At 45.1% G+C, this 18,642-nt stretch overlaps 1 protein-coding gene and 17 non-coding genes across 18 annotated transcripts; all 18 read left to right on the plus strand.

Annotated features, from left to right (window-relative positions):
- Positions 1 to 1,511: 1,511 nt before the first annotated feature.
- Positions 1,512 to 7,836, plus strand: LOC146983544 (uncharacterized). The gene is made up of 14 exons (XM_085785622.1): positions 1,512 to 1,705; positions 1,804 to 1,890; positions 1,980 to 2,318; positions 2,445 to 2,531; positions 2,750 to 2,917; positions 3,016 to 3,539; positions 3,640 to 3,967; positions 4,100 to 4,904; positions 5,066 to 5,275; positions 5,353 to 5,672; positions 5,774 to 5,839; positions 5,928 to 6,077; positions 6,184 to 6,336; positions 6,723 to 7,836. Exons 1-14 carry the CDS (start codon positions 1,556 to 1,558, stop codon positions 7,761 to 7,763), a joined length of 4,428 nt encoding a protein of 1,475 aa, XP_085641748.1. The 5' UTR covers positions 1,512 to 1,555; the 3' UTR covers positions 7,764 to 7,836.
- Positions 7,837 to 9,393: 1,557 nt separating this feature from the next.
- Positions 9,394 to 9,466, plus strand: trnak-cuu (transfer RNA lysine (anticodon CUU)). The gene has a single exon. It is a non-coding gene; the product is annotated as a tRNA-Lys (tRNA).
- A 384-nt stretch (positions 9,467 to 9,850) lies between these two features.
- Positions 9,851 to 9,938, plus strand: trnay-gua (transfer RNA tyrosine (anticodon GUA)). Its single transcript is given in 2 exon segments — positions 9,851 to 9,887; positions 9,903 to 9,938. It is a non-coding gene; the product is annotated as a tRNA-Tyr (tRNA).
- An 881-nt stretch (positions 9,939 to 10,819) lies between these two features.
- trnay-gua (transfer RNA tyrosine (anticodon GUA)) lies at positions 10,820 to 10,907 on the plus strand. The gene is given in 2 exon segments: positions 10,820 to 10,856; positions 10,872 to 10,907. It is a non-coding gene; the product is annotated as a tRNA-Tyr (tRNA).
- Positions 10,908 to 11,380: 473 nt separating this feature from the next.
- On the plus strand, positions 11,381 to 11,453 carry trnak-cuu (transfer RNA lysine (anticodon CUU)). Its single transcript has one exon. It is a non-coding gene; the product is annotated as a tRNA-Lys (tRNA).
- Positions 11,454 to 11,925: 472 nt separating this feature from the next.
- On the plus strand, positions 11,926 to 11,998 carry trnak-cuu (transfer RNA lysine (anticodon CUU)). Its single transcript has one exon. It is a non-coding gene; the product is annotated as a tRNA-Lys (tRNA).
- A 384-nt stretch (positions 11,999 to 12,382) lies between these two features.
- Positions 12,383 to 12,470, plus strand: trnay-gua (transfer RNA tyrosine (anticodon GUA)). Its single transcript is given in 2 exon segments — positions 12,383 to 12,419; positions 12,435 to 12,470. It is a non-coding gene; the product is annotated as a tRNA-Tyr (tRNA).
- Positions 12,471 to 12,866: 396 nt separating this feature from the next.
- Positions 12,867 to 12,954, plus strand: trnay-gua (transfer RNA tyrosine (anticodon GUA)). Its single transcript is given in 2 exon segments — positions 12,867 to 12,903; positions 12,919 to 12,954. It is a non-coding gene; the product is annotated as a tRNA-Tyr (tRNA).
- Positions 12,955 to 13,350: 396 nt separating this feature from the next.
- Positions 13,351 to 13,438, plus strand: trnay-gua (transfer RNA tyrosine (anticodon GUA)). The gene is given in 2 exon segments: positions 13,351 to 13,387; positions 13,403 to 13,438. It is a non-coding gene; the product is annotated as a tRNA-Tyr (tRNA).
- A 396-nt stretch (positions 13,439 to 13,834) lies between these two features.
- On the plus strand, positions 13,835 to 13,922 carry trnay-gua (transfer RNA tyrosine (anticodon GUA)). The gene is given in 2 exon segments: positions 13,835 to 13,871; positions 13,887 to 13,922. It is a non-coding gene; the product is annotated as a tRNA-Tyr (tRNA).
- A 401-nt stretch (positions 13,923 to 14,323) lies between these two features.
- trnay-gua (transfer RNA tyrosine (anticodon GUA)) lies at positions 14,324 to 14,411 on the plus strand. The gene is given in 2 exon segments: positions 14,324 to 14,360; positions 14,376 to 14,411. It is a non-coding gene; the product is annotated as a tRNA-Tyr (tRNA).
- Positions 14,412 to 14,884: 473 nt separating this feature from the next.
- On the plus strand, positions 14,885 to 14,957 carry trnak-cuu (transfer RNA lysine (anticodon CUU)). Its single transcript has one exon. It is a non-coding gene; the product is annotated as a tRNA-Lys (tRNA).
- Positions 14,958 to 15,429: 472 nt separating this feature from the next.
- trnak-cuu (transfer RNA lysine (anticodon CUU)) lies at positions 15,430 to 15,502 on the plus strand. The gene has a single exon. It is a non-coding gene; the product is annotated as a tRNA-Lys (tRNA).
- Positions 15,503 to 15,886: 384 nt separating this feature from the next.
- Positions 15,887 to 15,974, plus strand: trnay-gua (transfer RNA tyrosine (anticodon GUA)). Its single transcript is given in 2 exon segments — positions 15,887 to 15,923; positions 15,939 to 15,974. It is a non-coding gene; the product is annotated as a tRNA-Tyr (tRNA).
- A 396-nt stretch (positions 15,975 to 16,370) lies between these two features.
- trnay-gua (transfer RNA tyrosine (anticodon GUA)) lies at positions 16,371 to 16,458 on the plus strand. The gene is given in 2 exon segments: positions 16,371 to 16,407; positions 16,423 to 16,458. It is a non-coding gene; the product is annotated as a tRNA-Tyr (tRNA).
- Positions 16,459 to 16,854: 396 nt separating this feature from the next.
- trnay-gua (transfer RNA tyrosine (anticodon GUA)) lies at positions 16,855 to 16,942 on the plus strand. The gene is given in 2 exon segments: positions 16,855 to 16,891; positions 16,907 to 16,942. It is a non-coding gene; the product is annotated as a tRNA-Tyr (tRNA).
- Positions 16,943 to 17,892: 950 nt separating this feature from the next.
- Positions 17,893 to 17,980, plus strand: trnay-gua (transfer RNA tyrosine (anticodon GUA)). The gene is given in 2 exon segments: positions 17,893 to 17,929; positions 17,945 to 17,980. It is a non-coding gene; the product is annotated as a tRNA-Tyr (tRNA).
- Positions 17,981 to 18,453: 473 nt separating this feature from the next.
- Positions 18,454 to 18,526, plus strand: trnak-cuu (transfer RNA lysine (anticodon CUU)). The gene has a single exon. It is a non-coding gene; the product is annotated as a tRNA-Lys (tRNA).
- Positions 18,527 to 18,642: the final 116 nt, after the last annotated feature.

Consider the following 18,642-nt stretch of genomic DNA (forward strand, 5'->3'; position numbering starts at 1 on the left):
TCTTGGATGTTAGCACGAGTGCAAATTAGACTCCATATTTATGACTTGATCTTGTGGTGAAATTTGTCAAAGGTTCTTACTCTCAGTATGGTCAAGCCTTACATAGGTGGTTGGAGTTCTTTTGGAAATGCACAGCCCCAGCCATACTAGCTAAGAACTACACCAGTGTTGGTGGAGCTTTCAGGGTACTAAAGTGTGCTAAGTATCATGAGTGTGTTGTATAACGTAGTATTTCGTTTTGAAGGGAGGTGTTTTCCTTGGAAGAAGGCCCGGCTAGCGGTAGCTGGGGGGGGAGAGTCTGTATAATCTCCTCCAATCACGTCGCTCCATCTCCATCTTTCTCCATCTTTGCTCTCAGCCAATCACAGCGGCTATTCTCCAAAATTGCTGGGACCGACCAATCGCGGTCCACCATCTCCATCTTTCTGACAGCCAATCACGATGCCGCTTCTCCAAAATTCAGCCGGCCGGCGCGCGCAGGCGCAGAACGTTTTTTACTGTCATTCAAAAATTACCGGCTCGAGTCATTTGGACGACGTCAAGTGGACGGGACTTCAAGTTGTCTTTCCCCACGAAAGGTAAATATATCGCTAATATCATTGTATTCTGTCAATTATCTCACGTTAGCTTGGTCGGTATTAAGTATGTATCATTAAAAAAAAAAAAAAAAGATAACAGAAACGACAGCCGTTGGCTCCGCGGACCGGAGGCAATGACAGCGCAAAAAGAAAACACACTCATCAAAATATTGTTGTGTTGTAACGTTGAGTCAACTTGCTAGCTAGGCGGATATTTATTAAAGACAGAAATTACTATTAAAAGCAACAATGTCGACGTCGTCGTATCGCGGTCGACGTTAGTGTTTTCCTGTTCTAACGTTACTTTTAGAGCCAGACATTGTTTTACCGCTTCAGTATCGTTTCCCCCATTGTTAAATACTGTCACAGTAACCGCTACATTTATTTCGACCTCTTTTTGACTTTTCTAAATCGCGATCTTTTTCTGCGAGAGCAGCTAACTGTAATGCTACTGTAACCCTACCCCTCCCCCCGCTCTCACTGTACTGCTTATTAGTACGAGATCAGTATACGGACGGTCAGAGTATATTTTTATGTACTTCTAGCATTAACAGTATGAATGAAATCTGTATAGTATTCACTTCTGTTGTCACAGAAGTCTTGAATATGCACTGCTACAAGTTAATAATAAGCTACAGTACGAATTAAATCTGTCTACCGGTAGTATTCACTTCTGTTGTAACCGAATGTAACCGTCTTCAATATGCACCGCTGCTACTAGTACTAGTTAGCTACGGTATGAATGAAATCTGTGTAATATTCACTTCTGTTGTCATAAATATATAATATGTAGGCTACTGCTATTTGTTTATAATTAGCTGTTTGTTTGTGACTGTACTATACAAGTAAGACCTTGTGTGTGTGCACAAACATGTGTATTAATGAGTTAGAAAGTGTGTACATTGTCCATATTTGTGTTATGAGCAAATATCTGTTTTGGTATAAATATGATAACATCCTTTTCCTGTTAATGGCAGATGGCTTCCAAACAAAAAAAACACAGGGCAATGGGGGATGCAGAGTGGCTATCCCGCCTGCAGAGATTTGCTGCCTTAGGTGTTTGGCCCTCTGAGGCAGGAAACAGACCAGCACCTCGGCAAAAGAAGTGGCATGATCTATATCTGAAGGTAAACCTGTCCTGGACAGAGTGATATGTGTATTAAATGTAAAGCTATGACATATTTAAAGGGAACACCTTCTTATTCGCTGTCAAACTTTAATACAGATTGAGAAATGCCCAATGCAGAAGAGGGGACAGATGTTACTGTTTGGAGGTGCACAGAGCTGCAGCTGTGGTTTCCACGCAAAGAAGGTATGTGAAGTCTCTCATACAATTATGTTGTGCTGGTGTTGAATTCTGTTGTATTACTTTTTTTTTTAATCTTCTCTGTGAATGTGTAGCCTTCCAGTTCGCTCCCTGTCTCAGTGCATCCAGGAACATCATGTACAGTGTCACAGCAGTCAGGGCCTTCATCTGCTGCGACTCCGCAGCCAGGACCCTCACCTGCAGCTCCACCACCACCTACGCAGCCAGGACCCTCACCTGCAGCTCCACCACCACCTATGCAGCCAGGACCCTCACCTGCAGCTCCACCACCACCTATGCAGCCAGGACCCTCACCTGCAGCTCCACCACCACCTACGCAGCCAGGACCCTCACCTGCAGCTCCACCACCAAAGGATGTCTCTAGTACAACAACTAGTGGTGCACCTAGAAGGCCCATTTTGTCTTTGGCATCAGTAAGTAATGAGGATTTACTTGTTCTGATATTTATAGTATAAATATTATTAATAATAATATACTCAACTATATAAAATGTACAAAGCCCCAGTTAAGGTCTTTTTTTTTTCTTTCTTTTTTTTCAGTTTACAAAGCCACGGTTTGGTGGCTCTCATGGTGCCATGTTAAAGCCAAACCTACGTTTGGCTGGGAAGCATTCACCTCAGTCTAAGGTAATGTAAAGAGAACATAGATTTGAGTTGATTTAAAAAATATACACTGGTACACTGTTATTGTTTTCATGTAACAGTTACTATAGTGGTACTTTCATGCACTCATTTCATGTTTAAATTATTTGGTTTATTGACTGCTATACGAATAATGATAGATACATTCATTCATTATCATCTATGGTTATCCTTTATTGTGACCTGTGCCTTTATTCCCTCAGACCTCTGATGTATTTAGCCCCATCACAAGCCCCACAAAAAGAATAGTGTCACCAACTGGCCGCAGTCCCAAGATGCTTCTGCAGACCGTTTCTCCTCTGTCTCTTCCTCCCTCTCCTGTTCCTGTATATAGCCCAGCTTCTCCCATTCTGCCCTCCACTGCTACAGCTGTAAGAAGATATTCTACTACACTTGAAACAGGAACTGCTCTTGAGTCGATTGTTATGTATTCAACTTAACGTATTTTATTTTATCTTTCATAAAATAGCAAGTGGTATCTGCCACCTCCGCCTGTGTCTCCTCTGGAGCCCCCTCAGCTCCTCTCACCTCGACATTGGCTGAAAAGGTTTCAGATTCTGCCTGGCTGCCGACAAAGTTGCTGAAGACCATACCACTTCAGGATCAGAAGTGGATTTCAGCAGCCTTGTGGAAAAACCAGCGCCTGCGCACGGATCTGAAACTATGGTACGATCCACCAGAGCCGTCTCTTATTTACCACCAAGTCCCCACTCCTGAGCGTTTTTTCCACCACCGGCTTCTCGTGTGGATGCCATACCACCTGTGGAAGGTCAGGCTGTCCTGTCCTGCTTGTGGCACACAGCTCACAAGCTATGGTGCTCACAAGAGAGCCCGCCACGTTTTGGATGTGGACAGGTATTACCTGATGGTAACCGAGACGCTCTGGTGCAGTTCAGCTGGTTGCAAGACAACCTATCTCTCATCCAGCAAGACGATCTTGGACCAGCTGGACTTGGCACACAGGCTGGAGTTCAGATTGATTCTGACTCGAAAGTAAGTATATGTAAATCAATTTGACTTAGTTTGATATCAAGAATTTAGAAGGTTTTAATGTTTGTCTCATTCGGTCTCTCGTTCCCTTTATTTTATACAGATTCGCTTGTGATGTGCGGGTGATCCGTTTCCTGAGGGAGAGGACACTAGGTAACAGTCCCACTCGCTTGGTAAGACAGCTGAAGGAGAACCACAGCGAGGAATGGCTAAAGCGTCTCTGCCGGTACCTTGGAGTGTGCTCTGACTTTGCCGCTAGGCCAAGCCTTTTCCCAGTGAAATTCCAGGATCCTCCTGAGCCTGTGGATGTTCCAACACACAGATGGATGCTTGCTGTTTATGGACGCGACATTTTGAGCAGGCTGGACCACATCAAAGCCAGCATAACATCTACCTTTGGCAGCATCCTAAAAATGGACTCCACAAAGAAGGTAAGAATTTTTAACTGCTAATGGTGTAAAGTACAGTAAATACATACATAAATAAATACATAATTATTACCCTGGTGCTCATATTTAACTATTTATTTATTTGAATTCACTGTGTTTTCTGTGTCATTGTAGATCACCAAGAAGCTCTCAGGCGTTGCTAAGGGAACTGCCCTTTGGCTTACATCTGTAAGCAATGAGAGAGGGCAAATCCTAATCAGTGTCCTGTCTGCTCAGGAGGGTCCTGCCCTGGACAGAATGGCAACTGGCCTTATCTCCAGGTACAGTGATGCCGGTGTGGCTCCACCTCAGCTGCTTTACGTCGACTGTGACTGTTGTCGAGAAGGCAGAGGGCAGACAAAATTAAAGGAGAGATTTGGTGGGTGGCCCAACCTGATTGTCAAGTTGGACATCTATCATTTCATGCGGCGACTGGCATCTGGGTGTACAAAGGATGCTCATCCTCTGTACCCTGTCTTCATGGCGAAGCTGTCAGCCTGCATCTTCGAGTGGGACAGAGGAGATGTTGCCTTGCTGCGTCAGGCCAAGCGGGAGCAGCTGAGACAGGAAGGTGTCCCTGGCATCACTGATGCGCTCGTCGATCACAACATCACAAAAGACGAGCTGGCACTGCACTGCCGGAGGCAGACAAGAGGAGAGCGGCAGACAGTTGTCATGATTGAGCAGCTGCTCAATGAACTGATGGGGGCAAAGGGCAGGGACTTTCTCGGTGTTCCTCTGTTGGACCAGGAAAGGATGAGGCACATCTGGGAAGTCCAACAGAGGCACATTAAGTGCATACAGGACGAACCAGGGGTGCTTCTTTACACGCAGACTGGCACCACCACCAAGGCAGGCATTGTCCTGCCAAACTACAGGTGTGCCAGAGGGTCCACATCACTGGAGTCCTTTCACCTGCATGTGAACAGGTTCATTCCAGGTCAGTATGAATCATTGTTCATCAGAAAGATTCTTTAACATCGCACTACTGTTGCGTGTTACGTACCATTATCCTGGAAACAGTGGCACAATTAATAAATTACAGATGACCAAACACAAGAAATAAATGTATCATTGTGTTTACTTTTCTTCTATCTTAAGGAACGAGTGCCAACAGCCTGAATTTCCAGCTGTACCTCTTAGAAGGACTAAACAGGTGGAACCAGGACCGAGAAGCTGCATCCCTAGCAGTCAAGTCTGCCCCACTGCTGAGTTACTCTGGAGACCTTGTTCACTGTGTTAACACCCTCAGTGTCAAGGTCTTTGGAAGGCACATTGTCCCGTCTTTTCAGCCACCTGCTGTTTACACTGGTAACTATATTTTTTCATCCCGATGTAGCTATTTGCTGTATTCACTATTCAGTGTAATCTTTTTATTGCACTGAAAGTGAATTTTTCACCCACTATTGTTCTCCCACCTGTCTCAGGCGAGCTTCTTGGCATCGACTACTTGTACAGCCAGACGGGAAAGGCCTTGCAGGATGTACATCCTGACTCAGAGGAAACTGAGGCACTGCTTGAAGATGTAGGCACTGAGGAGGAGCTGGAAGATGAGGGTTTTGAGGAAAGTGGGCTAGACCCCACTGTGGAGCTGCTGGACCTGTCTGATCCAGCCCCTGTCACCACCAGCTCAGCTCCCACTCCAACTCCCACCTCTCTCCAGTCCTCTCCTGGTCCTGCTGTTTCCACAGCACCTGAACAACAACTGGTATTAATTATAGAATTATGATGCTAATTAATAATTATGCAATACGATGAAGTCCAATTTATTGCCTTCTTATAATCACCTTTTTGTATTACATTTTACAGCCTGTGCGTGAGTCCACACATTCTGTTCAGTCAGCCCTTGCTATCCCTACTGAACTGTCACAACTGGTAAGTGTTCTTATTATGTGTCATATCATTTGTTGCACTTGTAATATGATGTAATATATATATATATATATTTTTTTTTTTTTACCAGGCTCTGCTGTCCTCTGGCCAGTCAGCTAATGCTGCGAGTGCAGCCTCTGCCCTTCCACTCTTCACAGTGACTGCCTCCACTGCTGCAGCTGCAGCCACAGCTGAGTCCAGAATGGCCACTGCCACCCCAGCAGCTCCTGACAAACAGCTGGTTAGTCTTTTTGTATCACAAAGGTGTCACTGGTCTTAATGTCCCACTTGTCAAAGTATTAAATATCATTGATGCGTATTAATGATTGTCTTATTACATTTACCAGAATGCGCACACCCTGTCCTCTGCCCCAACAACTGCCATCCCCAGCACAGCCTCTGCTCCCGCCCTCAACATCCTATCAGCCACTCTCTCCACAGCAACTATTGGTCCCTCTGGGGCACCTACCCTGGCCACAGCAGCACCTGTGCAACAAGCGGTAAGTCCTAGTTCAGTTAAGTTCATTATGACTTCATTTGATAATCACCAATGTTCCTCTAATCAGACATAATGGACATGGATGTATGTTTTTGTGTTACCTTGACATGTTTTGACTGCAACTACTGGGTGATGTTGTTGTGAAGTGTCATCTCAGCTGATTTTCTGTGTAACATCAGCTGGTGTGACACATCACAGCAACATCAGGTGACTCTTCTGAGGAAGACACCAGATGCAGTCAAAATATGTTAAGCAAAATCCTCATCCATATCCATATGTCTGATTAGAATGACATCCTACAGTAGTTGGTGTTTTGTGACTGTTGGACTGTGACAGCTGTACTTTTCTAGTTGTGTTATTGTGTTTTAATTTTGATGTCTTTCCCAGGCTGTTGATGAGCGTGGCATCCCAGGGATGGACAGAGTGGATGACCTGGCTGAGTACCTGGTTGGCCTGAGGACTGTAACTGGTCAGACAATTACCAATCAGCAGGCCAGTACTATTGTAGGGCTGTGGCAGAACCTCCTGCCATATGACCAGCAGCGGGTGGCATACGCTGCTCGTCACCAGGTGCGCCTTACAACAGGACGCTTCAGGTGCTCTAAAAAGAGACCTGAATTTACGCCTGGTGTAGAGAGCACAACACGTTGTGTCTTAGCTTCCTCAGGATCCCCTGCCCAGTGGCCAGACTGTAGCCGTCTTGTGGAGTCCATCTGTGTCAAGCTGTGCACCATTCACAAGAGTCCCCAAAAACAGGGCACTTACAGCTTGACAAGATGGACTCTGATTTTGACAGACTACAGCAAGATCAGGCAGCTGGTCCTGGGGAATGCCACAGTGATGGGGAGCACGACTCTGCAGTTGTTTGAAATCAGCCAAACAACTTTAACCCAGTGGCACAATAAGAGACTGAAGAGGCAGGACAGCAGCATTCTGTTGCAAGGGGTCAACCTGCCTGAATCTGTCCCTCTTGGTGCGAGGCCTCTTCCGCCTGTTCAGGTGTGCCCTCCTGCTGTACCACCACGGCCTGGTCCCCAACATCAGTACCACTTGCCCCAGAGTACGGTTGGACAGGCGGTGGATAAGAGGAAGTCAGCAGCTCAGAGGCAGTTGTTCAGCCAGCCACCACCTCCAGCTCCTGTACTTTCAAACCCCAGCCCTGTCATTGTGCCAGTTGTGTTTGCTACCACCACTGGAAGCAAACAGATTGTGCCATCTGGCCCGCTGCCCTCACCACCGCCGACCCGAAGAGCCTACACCCGCACGGTCGAAAAAAACAAATGCCGTCAGTGCCACCTGCCGCGCATTAAGGAGAACGGTCATGGGCAGTATTATGGGCATATATACTGTCCCAAAAACAACACTATGCCACTGGAAGATTGGATGGAGGAGATGAGGAGAAAGAGGGAGGGAAAAAAAGTGGTGTGACATTCTTTCTTTGTCAATATGTATATAATGTAAATAGGTTAGGTTAAGTTAAGTTAGGTTAGGTTTTATTGGTCTCCACCAGGGAGAAATTTGTTGTGGAGACAGGGAAACAGTTTTAAAAGAAAAAAAAAGAGTCTTAATTTACTGCTGTTCTTTTTTTAAAAACTCAAATTATTTTCTTCTGTTGTTTATTTATTGTATTTATTTTACTTATTTTGTTTTGGTTGTCTTTTTTAATTCTATTTTAAATTGTTTCTTGTGCTAAATTTTCCTAACTTTAAAGATTTTCTGTTTTTATTTATTTATTGTATTTATTCATTGTTTATTTTATTCTATTTTAAATTGTTATTCTTGTCCTAATATTTCCTTATTTTAATCATTTTCTATATTTGTTAATTTATTGCTTTTATTTTATTTTAGTTACCGGTATTTATTTATTTTTTCTATTTTTAATTGTTTAATTTATTTTGGTTTTTATTGCTTCAGGTTTTCTAGTTTAATTTCACACAAGTGTTTTTGTGTGTGTGTGTGTGTGTGTGTGTGTGTGTGTGTGTGTGTGTGTGTGTGTGTGTGTGTGTGTGTGTGTGTGTGTGTGTGAAATTTGTAATAAATTTGTTACGTTTCAGTGAATGTCTTTAGTTTTTTCTGCAAACATGCCAACTTATTCATAGAAGATGATTACATTGTTGCAGTACTTCATTCAGAAATCTAAAATATAAAAGTTATATATATATATAATGTAAAAATTACAATAAAAGTACATTTAGTTACATTTCATAACACTTGGTAGTAGTTTGTGTTACAGGCCTCATGCACCAATGGTGGAATCGAACCAGCGACCTTTTGATCTAGAACCTCCTATGCTACTCTGCAGTAAAGTGTCATGTTTGGTTACATTTCTCAAATTAATTGATCAGAATATGTGTGCTTTCACTTGTGATGGACAGCAGAGACAGAAAACTACAGGTTCCTTCCATTTTTTTTCTCTTTCTCTCAAAATTTCCTCTCTTTTCCTTCATTTTTTTCCTTCCCCCTCCTTCCCCCTCTTTCCTTCTTCCCCCCCCACCCATCCAGACTATTGTTCCCCAGCTTTAGCGGAGTCGGTAGAGCATGAGACTCTTAATCTCAGGGTCGTGGGTTCGAGCCCCACGTTGGGCGTGGTAGGATTTTAAAAGGGGCAAAAAAGTACAATTATCAACTGTTCTCTGTGCTGCAAAAGGGGTTCTCTGGACACAACTGATGCAGAGTTCAAAGAGTAACCCAATGAAGAAGTTGGCTCAAAAAAGGCTCCTTCACGTGTGGTCAATCAGAGACTCTTAATATCAGCAATATCTATCAGAGTAGAGCAAAAGTCATAATTGCTAAGATACTGCAAGAGCGTTGGTGGAGCATGAGGCTCTTTCAGGACCATGAGAGTTTGAGTTCCGCGTTGGATCTGCCGGCATGGAGTCCTAGGACTTTTGTTCATCTGCCCATGAGCTCCAGCAATCAGGGAAATCACTCATGTTCTATTCTCCTCAGCTTATTTGATTGGCTCTGGTCAGGTTACCATACTAAGGCATATTTAACTGTCACAAATGTGTTGATTAAGCATTTTGTTTTGAGGTGAGGTATTTCCATCCTGAAAAAGGCCCGACTAGCTCAGTCGGTAGAGCATGAGACTCTTAATCTCAGGGTCGTGGGTTCGAGCCCCACGTTGGGAGTTGTAGGCTTAGAGGAAGAGAACAAACCAACTGGTCTGAGAGCTCCAAAGGAACCATCTCTCATGGAACAAGTTCTCGGTACTCTGGTATGCAATAAAAGAGCTCCAATACATCTTAAGTTGCTTGAATGCTAGCACATTGAAGAGTTCAGTGCCGGTTACACTCCTTACATGTGTTTGAAGTTGTTAAAATGCTCTTCATCTCAATAAGGTTAAGACTTAGTGTTGGCAGTTTTGAGAAATGCACAGCAAAAATCACACAAGCTTGTCACAGGGAGCTCACCATTCATTAGTCAAAATGTCAAAGATTTAGAGCAGCAACCCTCGCCTTTTACCTTGAGCGCCTGTGCAATGCAAAAACAGAGCAACTGAGCACCATGCTGTCCCTTCGATAGCTCAGTTGGTAGAGCGGAGGACTGTAGGTTCACAGGACAGTTATCCTTAGGTCGCTGGTTCAACTCCGGCTCGAAGGATGTGCTTTTTGTTGGGGCCAATTGACAGCTTCAAATTAGGGAGTTCTCCATACTTGGACATGATCAGCTTTCCCTAGTCAGTCGGTCAAGCTGACATGAATACAAAGGCCTTCCATTGTCCATCCTCCGATTTCAGCTCTTGAGGTCTTGACTTAAAAGTGTTGATTTTCCATGTTGCGCAATGAATTGGCTGGCCCCCCTCAATGTTGACCCTTGGACCACAATGTCACAAGGAGGTCATCACTCATCGTGGCCTTTGACCTTGAGCCTCTCCCTGGTTGTTGGCTCTTTGAGCCTAGTTTTGTTAAGCCACTGTAAAAGCAGAACAATTGAGCAGCATATTTTTGTTAAGCCACTGTTGAATGCAAAAGCCGAGCAACTGAGCCCCCTGCTGTCCCTTCGATAGCTCAGTTGGTAGAGCGGAGGACTGTAGGTTCACAGGACAGTTATCCTTAGGTCGCTGGTTCAACTCCGCCTCGAAGGATGTGATTTTCGTTGGGGCCGATTGACAGCTTCAAACCAGGGAGATTCTCCATACTTGGACGTGATCAGCTTTCCCTAGTCAGTCGGTCAAGCTGACATGAATACAAAGGCCTTCCATTGTCCAACCTCCCATTTCAGCTCTTGAGGTCTTGACCTAAAAGTGTTGATTTTCCATGTTGCGCAATGAATTGGCTGGCCCCCCTCAATGTTGACCCTTGGACCACAATGTCACAGGGAGGTCATCACTCATTGTGGCCTTTGACCTTGAGTCTCTCCCTGGTCGTTGGCTCTTTGAGCCTAGTTTTGTTAAGCCACTGTATAAGCGGCACAATTGAGCAGCATATTTCTGTTAAGCCACTGTTGAATGCAAAAGCCGAGCAACTGAGCCCCCTGCTGTCCCTTCGATAGCTCAGTTGGTAGAGCGGAGGACTGTAGGTTCACAGGACAGTTATCCTTAGGTCGCTGGTTCAACTCCGGCTCGAAGGATGTGCTTTTGGTTGGGGACTTTTGTGCCACCTCTCATCCAATGGGTCTACAAACAAAAACTGACTTGTTTAAACCAAAAACAATGTCTGTGTTTGGACATGCAAGTGAACTTGCTGTCAGTGAAGATTTACTCTATGGGCTCTTATAATACAACTGAATTGGAAAACATGATACAGCGGCTAAAATGGGTGTTAGGTAGTGGAATATCTTGGATGTTAGCACGAGTGCAAATTATACTCCATATTTATGACTTGATCTTGTGGTGAAATTTGTCCAAGGTTCTTACTCTCAGTATGGTCAAGCCTTACATAGGTGGTTGGAGTTCTTTTGGAAATGCACAGCCCCAGCCATACTAGCTAAGAACTACACCAGTGTTGGTGGAGCTTTCAGGGTACTAAAGTGTGCTAAGTATCATGAGTGTGTTGTATAACGTAGTATTTCGTTTTGAAGGGAGGTGTTTTCCTTGGAAGAAGGCCCGGCTAGCTCAGTCGGTAGAGCATGAGACTCTTAATCTCAGGGTCGTGGGTTCGAGCCCCACGTTGGGCGTGGTAGGATTGTAAAAGGGGCAAAAAAGTACAATTATCAGCTGTTCTCTGTGCTGCAAAAGGGGTTCTCTGGACACAACTGATGCAGAGTCCAAAGAGTAACCCAATGAAGAAGTTGGCTCAAAAAAGGCTCCTTCACGTGTGGTCAATCAGAGACTCTTAATATCAGCAATATCTATCAGAGTAGAGCAAAAGTCATAATTGCTAAGATACTGCAAGAGCGTTGGTGGAGCATGAGGCTCTTTCAGGACCATGAGAGTTTGAGTTCCGCGTTGGATCTGCCGGCATGGAGTCCTAGGACTTTTGTTCATCTGCCCATGAGCTCCAGCAATCAGGGAAATCACTCATGTTCTATTCTCCTCAGCTTATTTGATTGGCTCTGGTCAGGTTACCATACTAAGGCATATTTAACTGTCACAAATGTGTTGATTAAGCATTTTGTTTTGAGGTGAGGTATTTCCATCCTGAAAAAGGCCCGACTAGCTCAGTCGGTAGAGCATGAGACTCTTAATCTCAGGGTCGTGGGTTCGAGTCCCACGTTGAGCGTTGTAGGCTTAGAGGAAGAGAACAAACCAACTGGTCTGAGAGCTCCAAAGGAACCATCTCTCATGGAACAAGTTCTCGGTACTCTGGTATGCAATAAAAGAGCTCCAATACATCTTAAGTTGCTTGAATGCTAGCACATTGAAGAGTTCAGTGCCGGTTACACTCCTTACATGTGTTTGAAGTTGTTAAAATGCTCTTCATCTCAATAGGGTTAAGACTTAGTGTTTGCAGTTTTGAGAAATGCACAGCAAAAATCACACAACCTTGTCACAGGGAGCTCACCATTCATTAGTCAAAATGTCAAAGATTTAGAGCAGCAACCCTCGCCTTTTACCTTGAGCGCCTGTGCAATGCAAAAACAGAGCAACTGAGCACCCTGCTGTCCCTTCGATAGCTCAGTTGGTAGAGCGGAGGACTGTAGGTTCACAGGACAGTTATCCTTAGGTCGCTGGTTCAACTCCGGCTCGAAGGATGTGCTTTTTGTTGGGGCCAATTGACAGCTTCAAATTAGGGAGTTCTCCATACTTGGACATGATCAGCTTTCCCTAGTCAGTCGGTCAGGCTGACATGAATACAAAGGCCTTCCATTGTCCATCCTCCCATTTCAGCTCTTGAGGTCTTGACTTAAAAGTGTTGATTTTCCATGTTGCGCAATGAATTGGCTGGCCCCCCTCAATGTTGACCCTTGGACCACAATGTCACAAGGAGGTCATCACTCATCGTGGCCTTTGACCTTGAGCCTCTCCCTGGTTGTTGGCTCTTTGAGCCTAGTTTTGTTAAGCCACTGTAAAAGCAGAACAATTGAGCAGCATATTTTTGTTAAGCCACTGTTGAATGCAAAAGCCGAGCAACTGAGCCCCCTGCTGTCCCTTCGATAGCTCAGTTGGTAGAGCGGAGGACTGTAGGTTCACAGGACAGTTATCCTTAGGTCGCTGGTTCAACTCCGGCTCGAAGGATGTGCTTTTTGTTGGGGCCAATTGACAGCTTCAAATTAGGGAGTTCTCCATACTTGGACATGATCAGCTTTCCCTAGTCAGTCGGTCAGGCTGACATGAATACAAAGGCCTTCCATTGTCCATCCTCCCATTTCAGCTCTTGAGGTCTTGACTTAAAAGTGTTGATTTTCCATGTTGCGCAATGAATTGGCTGGCCCCCCTCAATGTTGACCCTTGGACCACAATGTCACAAGGAGGTCATCACTCATCGTGGCCTTTGACCTTGAGCCTCTCCCTGGTTGTTGGCTCTTTGAGCCTAGTTTTGTTAAGCCACTGTAAAAGCAGAACAATTGAGCAGCATATTTTTGTTAAGCCACTGTTGAATGCAAAAGCCGAGCAACTGAGCCCCCTGCTGTCCCTTCGATAGCTCAGTTGGTAGAGCGGAGGACTGTAGGTTCACAGGACAGTTATCCTTAGGTCGCTGGTTCAACTCCGGCTCGAAGGATGTGCTTTTTGTTGGGGCCAATTGACAGCTTCAAATTAGGGAGTTCTCCATACTTGGACATGATCAGCTTTCCCTAGTCAGTCGGTCAGGCTGACATGAATACAAAGGCCTTCCATTGTCCATCCTCCCATTTCAGCTCTTGAGGTCTTGACTTAAAAGCGTTGATTTTCCATGTTGCGCAATGAATTGGCTGGCCCCCCTCAATGTTGACCCTTGGACCACAATGTCACAGGGAGGTCATCACTCATCATGGCCTTTGACCTTGAGCCTCTCCCTGGTTGTTGGCTCTTTGAGCCTAGTTTTGTTAAGCCACTGTATAAGTGGAACAATTGAGCAGCATATTTTTGTTAAGCCACTGTTGAATGCAAAAGCGGAGCAACTGAGCACCCTGCTGTCCCTTCGATAGCTCAGTTGGTAGAGCGGAGGACTGTAGGTTCACAGGACAGTTATCCTTAGGTCGCTGGTTCAACTCCGGCTCGAAGGATGTGCTTTTTGTTGGGGCCAATTGACAGCTTCAAACCAGGGAGTTCTCCATACTTGGACGTGATCAGCTTTCTCTAGTCAGTCAGTCAAGCTGACATGAATACAATGGTGTTCTCTTCCATTGTCCATCCTCCGATTTTCGCTCTTGAGGTCTTGACCTAAAAGTGTTGATTGTCCATGTTGCGCAATGAATTAGCTGGCCCCCCTCAATGTTGACCCTTGGACCACAATGTCACAGGGAGGTCATCACTCATCATGGCCTTTGACCTTGAGCCTCTCCCTGGTTGTTGGCTCTTTGAGCCTAGTTTTGTTAAGCCACTGTATAAGCGGAACAATTGAGCAGCATATTTTTGTTAAGCCACTGTTGAATGCAAAAGCGGAGCAACTGAGCACCCTGCTGTCCCTTCGATAGCTCAGTTGGTAAAGCGGAGGACTGTAGGTTAACAAGACAGTTATCCTTAGGTCGCTGGTTCAACTCCGGCTCGAAGGATGTGCTTTTGGTTGGGGACTTTTGTGCCACCTCTCATCCAATGGGTCTACAAACAAAAACTGACTTGTTTAAACCAAAAACAATGTCTGTGTTTGGACATGCAAGTGAACTTGCTGTCAGTGAAGATTTACTCTATGGGCTCTTATAATACAACTGAATTGGAAAACATGATACAGCGGCTAAAATGGGTGTTAGGTAGTGGAATATCTTGGATGTTAGCACGAGTGCAAATTAGACTCCATATTTATGACTTGATCTTGTGGTGAAATTTGTCAAAGGTTCTTACTCTCAGTATGGTCAAGCCTTACATAGGTGGTTGGAGTTCTTTTGGAAATGCACAGCCCCAGCCATACTAGCTAAGAACTACACCAGTGTTGGTGGAGCTTTCAGGGTACTAAAGTGTGCTAAGTATCATGAGTGTGTTGTATAACGTAGTATTTCGTTTTGAAGGGAGGTGTTTTCCTTGGAAGAAGGCCCGGCTAGCTCAGTCGGTAGAGCATGAGACTCTTAATCTCAGGGTCGTGGGTTCGAGCCCCACGTTGGGCGTGGTAGGATTTTAAAAGGGGCAAAAAAGTACAATTATCAACTGTTCTCTGTGCTGCAAAAGGGGTTCTCTGGACACAACTGATGCAGAGTCCAAAGAGTAACCCAATGAAGAAGTTGGCTCAAAAAAGGCTCCTTCACGTGTGGTCAATCAGAGACTCTTAATATCAGCAATATCTATCAGAGTAGAGCAAAAGTCATAATTGCTAAGATACTGCAAGAGCGTTGGTGGAGCATGAGGCTCTTTCAGGACCATGAGAGTTTGAGTTCCGCGTTGGATCTGCCGGCATGGAGTCCTAGGACTTTTGTTCATCTGCCCATGAGCTCCAGCAATCAGGGAAATCACTCATGTTCTATTCTCCTCAGCTTATTTGATTGGCTCTGGTCAGGTTACCATACTAAGGCATATTTAACTGTCACAAATGTGTTGATTAAGCATTTTGTTTTGAGGTGAGGTATTTCCATCCTGAAAAAGGCCCGACTAGCTCAGTCGGTAGAGCATGAGACTCTTAATCTCAGGGTCGTGGGTTCGAGCCCCACGTTGGGCGTTGTAGGCTTAGAGGAAGAGAACAAACCAACTGGTCTGAGAGCTCCAAAGGAACCATCTCTCATGGAACAAGTTCTCGGTACTCTGGTATGCAATAAAAGAGCTCCAATACATCTTAAGTTGCTTGAATGCTAGCACATTGAAGAGTTCAGTGCCGGTTACACTCCTTACATGTGTTTGAAGTTGTTAAAATGCTCTTCATCTCAATAGGGTTAAGACTTAGTGTTTGCAGTTTTGAGAAATGCACAGCAAAAATCACACAAGCTTGTCACAGGGAGCTCACCATTCATTAGTCAAAATGTCAAAGATTTAGAGCAGCAACCCTCGCCTTTTATCTTGAGCGCCTGTGCAATGCAAAAACAGAGCAACTGAGCACCCTGCTGTCCCTTCGATAGCTCAGTTGGTAGAGCGGAGGACTGTAGGTTCACAGGACAGTTATCCTTAGGTCGCTGGTTCAACTCCGGCTCGAAGGATGTGCTTTTTGTTGGGGCCAATTGACAGCTTCAAATTAGGGAGTTCTCCATACTTGGACATGATCAGCTTTCCCTAGTCAGTCGGTCAGGCTGACATGAATACAAAGGCCTTCCATTGTCCATCCTCCCATTTCAGCTCTTGAGGTCTTGACTTAAAAGTGTTGATTTTCCATGTTGCGCAATGAATTGGCTGGCCCCCCTCAATGTTGACCCTTGGACCACAATGTCACAAGGAGGTCATCACTCATCGTGGCCTTTGACCTTGAGCCTCTCCCTGGTTGTTGGCTCTTTGAGCCTAGTTTTGTTAAGCCACTGTAAAAGCAGAACAATTGAGCAGCATATTTTTGTTAAGCCACTGTTGAATGCAAAAGCCGAGCAACTGAGCCCCCTGCTGTCCCTTCGATAGCTCAGTTGGTAGAGCGGAGGACTGTAGGTTCACAGGACAGTTATCCTTAGGTCGCTGGTTCAACTCCGGCTCGAAGGATGTGCTTTTTGTTGGGGCCAATTGACAGCTTCAAATTAGGGAGTTCTCCATACTTGGACATGATCAGCTTTCCCTAGTCAGTCGGTCAGGCTGACATGAATACAAAGGCCTTCCATTGTCCATCCTCCCATTTCAGCTCTTGAGGTCTTGACTTAAAAGTGTTGATTTTCCATGTTGCGCAATGAATTGGCTGGCCCCCCTCAATGTTGACCCTTGGACCACAATGTCACAAGGAGGTCATCACTCATCGTGGCCTTTGACCTTGAGCCTCTCCCTGGTTGTTGGCTCTTTGAGCCTAGTTTTGTTAAGCCACTGTAAAAGCAGAACAATTGAGCAGCATATTTTTGTTAAGCCACTGTTGAATGTAAAAGCCGAGCAACTGAGCCCCCTGCTGTCCCTTCGATAGCTCAGTTGGTAGAGCGGAGGACTGTAGGTTCACAGGACAGTTATCCTTAGGTCGCTGGTTCAACTCCGGCTCGAAGGATGTGCTTTTTGTTGGGGCCAATTGACAGCTTCAAACCAGGGAGTTCTCCATACTTGGACGTGATCAGCTTTCTCTAGTCAGTCAGTCAAGCTGACATGAATACAATGGTGTTCTCTTCCATTGTCCATCCTCCGATTTTCGCTCTTGAGGTCTTGACCTAAAAGTGTTGATTGTCCATGTTGCGCAATGAATTAGCTGGCCCCCCTCAATGTTGACCCTTGGACCACAATGTCACAGGGAGGTCATCACTCATCATGGCCTTTGACCTTGAGCCTCTCCCTGGTTGTTGGCTCTTTGAGCCTAGTTTTGTTAAAGCAGATATCAGTGGCACGGCCGTTTCGGCTAATGCTGTGTTCAAGGCAGGCTTTTGAAACCGTAAGTTACAGCTTCAAGTCACAACTACGACTTGGTAGCGTTCCAGGTAACCCGTAGCTCGTGTTTTTACCGTCCTGTTGTCTGTGAAAGTTCCCTATAACGGCCACTCGTAACTTCCGACCCGTGAACTCGTACCAGATCGAACTGGTATGACTTCACAGGAAGGAAAAACACAAAGTACGAGTTTCCTTGAACGCACCATGAGTTAGCAGCCCCCGCCCTTGTCAGGCATCAATTGGTCCTCGTGCTACGTCACCACATTCACGCGCATCCCTTGGCTGCACACACAGCCCTTCATGCCGTTCTCTCCCCTCATTGGATAACACTTGTATCCCACAAGGAAAATTTTCTCCTCGGGTTACAGCAGAGCAGAGTGACGGAGAGACTCGTGTTTAGGCTGAAATACTTCATGTAAGTGATTGCTGACGGAAAATAGGACTATTTAGGACTTATATTAACAAAAACATTCCACTGATATCTGCTTTAAGCCACTGTATAAGCGGAACAATTGAGCAGCATATTTTTGTTAAGCCACTGTTGAATGCAAAAGCGGAGCAACTGAGCACCCTGCTGTCCCTTCGATAGCTCAGTTGGTAAAGCGGAGGACTGTAGGTTAACAAGACAGTTATCCTTAGGTCGCTGGTTCAACTCCGGCTCGAAGGATGTGCTTTTGGTTGGGGACTTTTGTGCCACCTCTCATCCAATGGGTCTACAAACAAAAACTGACTTGTTTAAACCAAAAACAATGTCTGTGTTTGGACATGCAAGTGAACTTGCTGTCAGTGAAGATTTACTCTATGGGCTCTTATAATACAACTGAGATGGAAAACATGATACAGCGGCTAAAATGGGTGTTAGGTAGTGGAATATCTTGGATGTTAGCACGAGTGCAAATTAGACTCCATATTTATGACTTGATCTTGTGGTGAAATTTGTCAAAGGTTCTTACTCTCAGTATGGTCAAGCCTTACATAGGTGGTTGGAGTTCTTTTGGAAATGCACAGCCCCAGCCATACTAGCTAAGAACTACACCAGTGTTGGTGGAGCTTTCAGGGTACTAAAGTGTGCTAAGTATCATGAGTGTGTTGTATAACGTAGTATTTCGTTTTGAAGGGAGGTGTTTTCCTTGGAAGAAGGCCCGGCTAGCTCACTCGGTAGAGCATGAGACTCTTAATCTCAGGGTCGTGGGTTCGAGCCCCACGTTGGGCGTGGTAGGATTTTAAAAGGGGCAAAAAAGTACAATTATCAACTGTTCTCTGTGCTGCAAAAGGGGTTCTCTGGACACAACTGATGCAGAGTCCAAAGAGTAACCTAATGAAGAAGTT

The sequence above is a fragment of the Trachurus japonicus genome, chromosome 8, assembly GCF_045865225.1.
Source record: "Trachurus japonicus isolate A0001 chromosome 8, Traja_1.0".
NCBI lineage: Eukaryota > Metazoa > Chordata > Actinopteri > Carangiformes > Carangidae > Trachurus > Trachurus japonicus.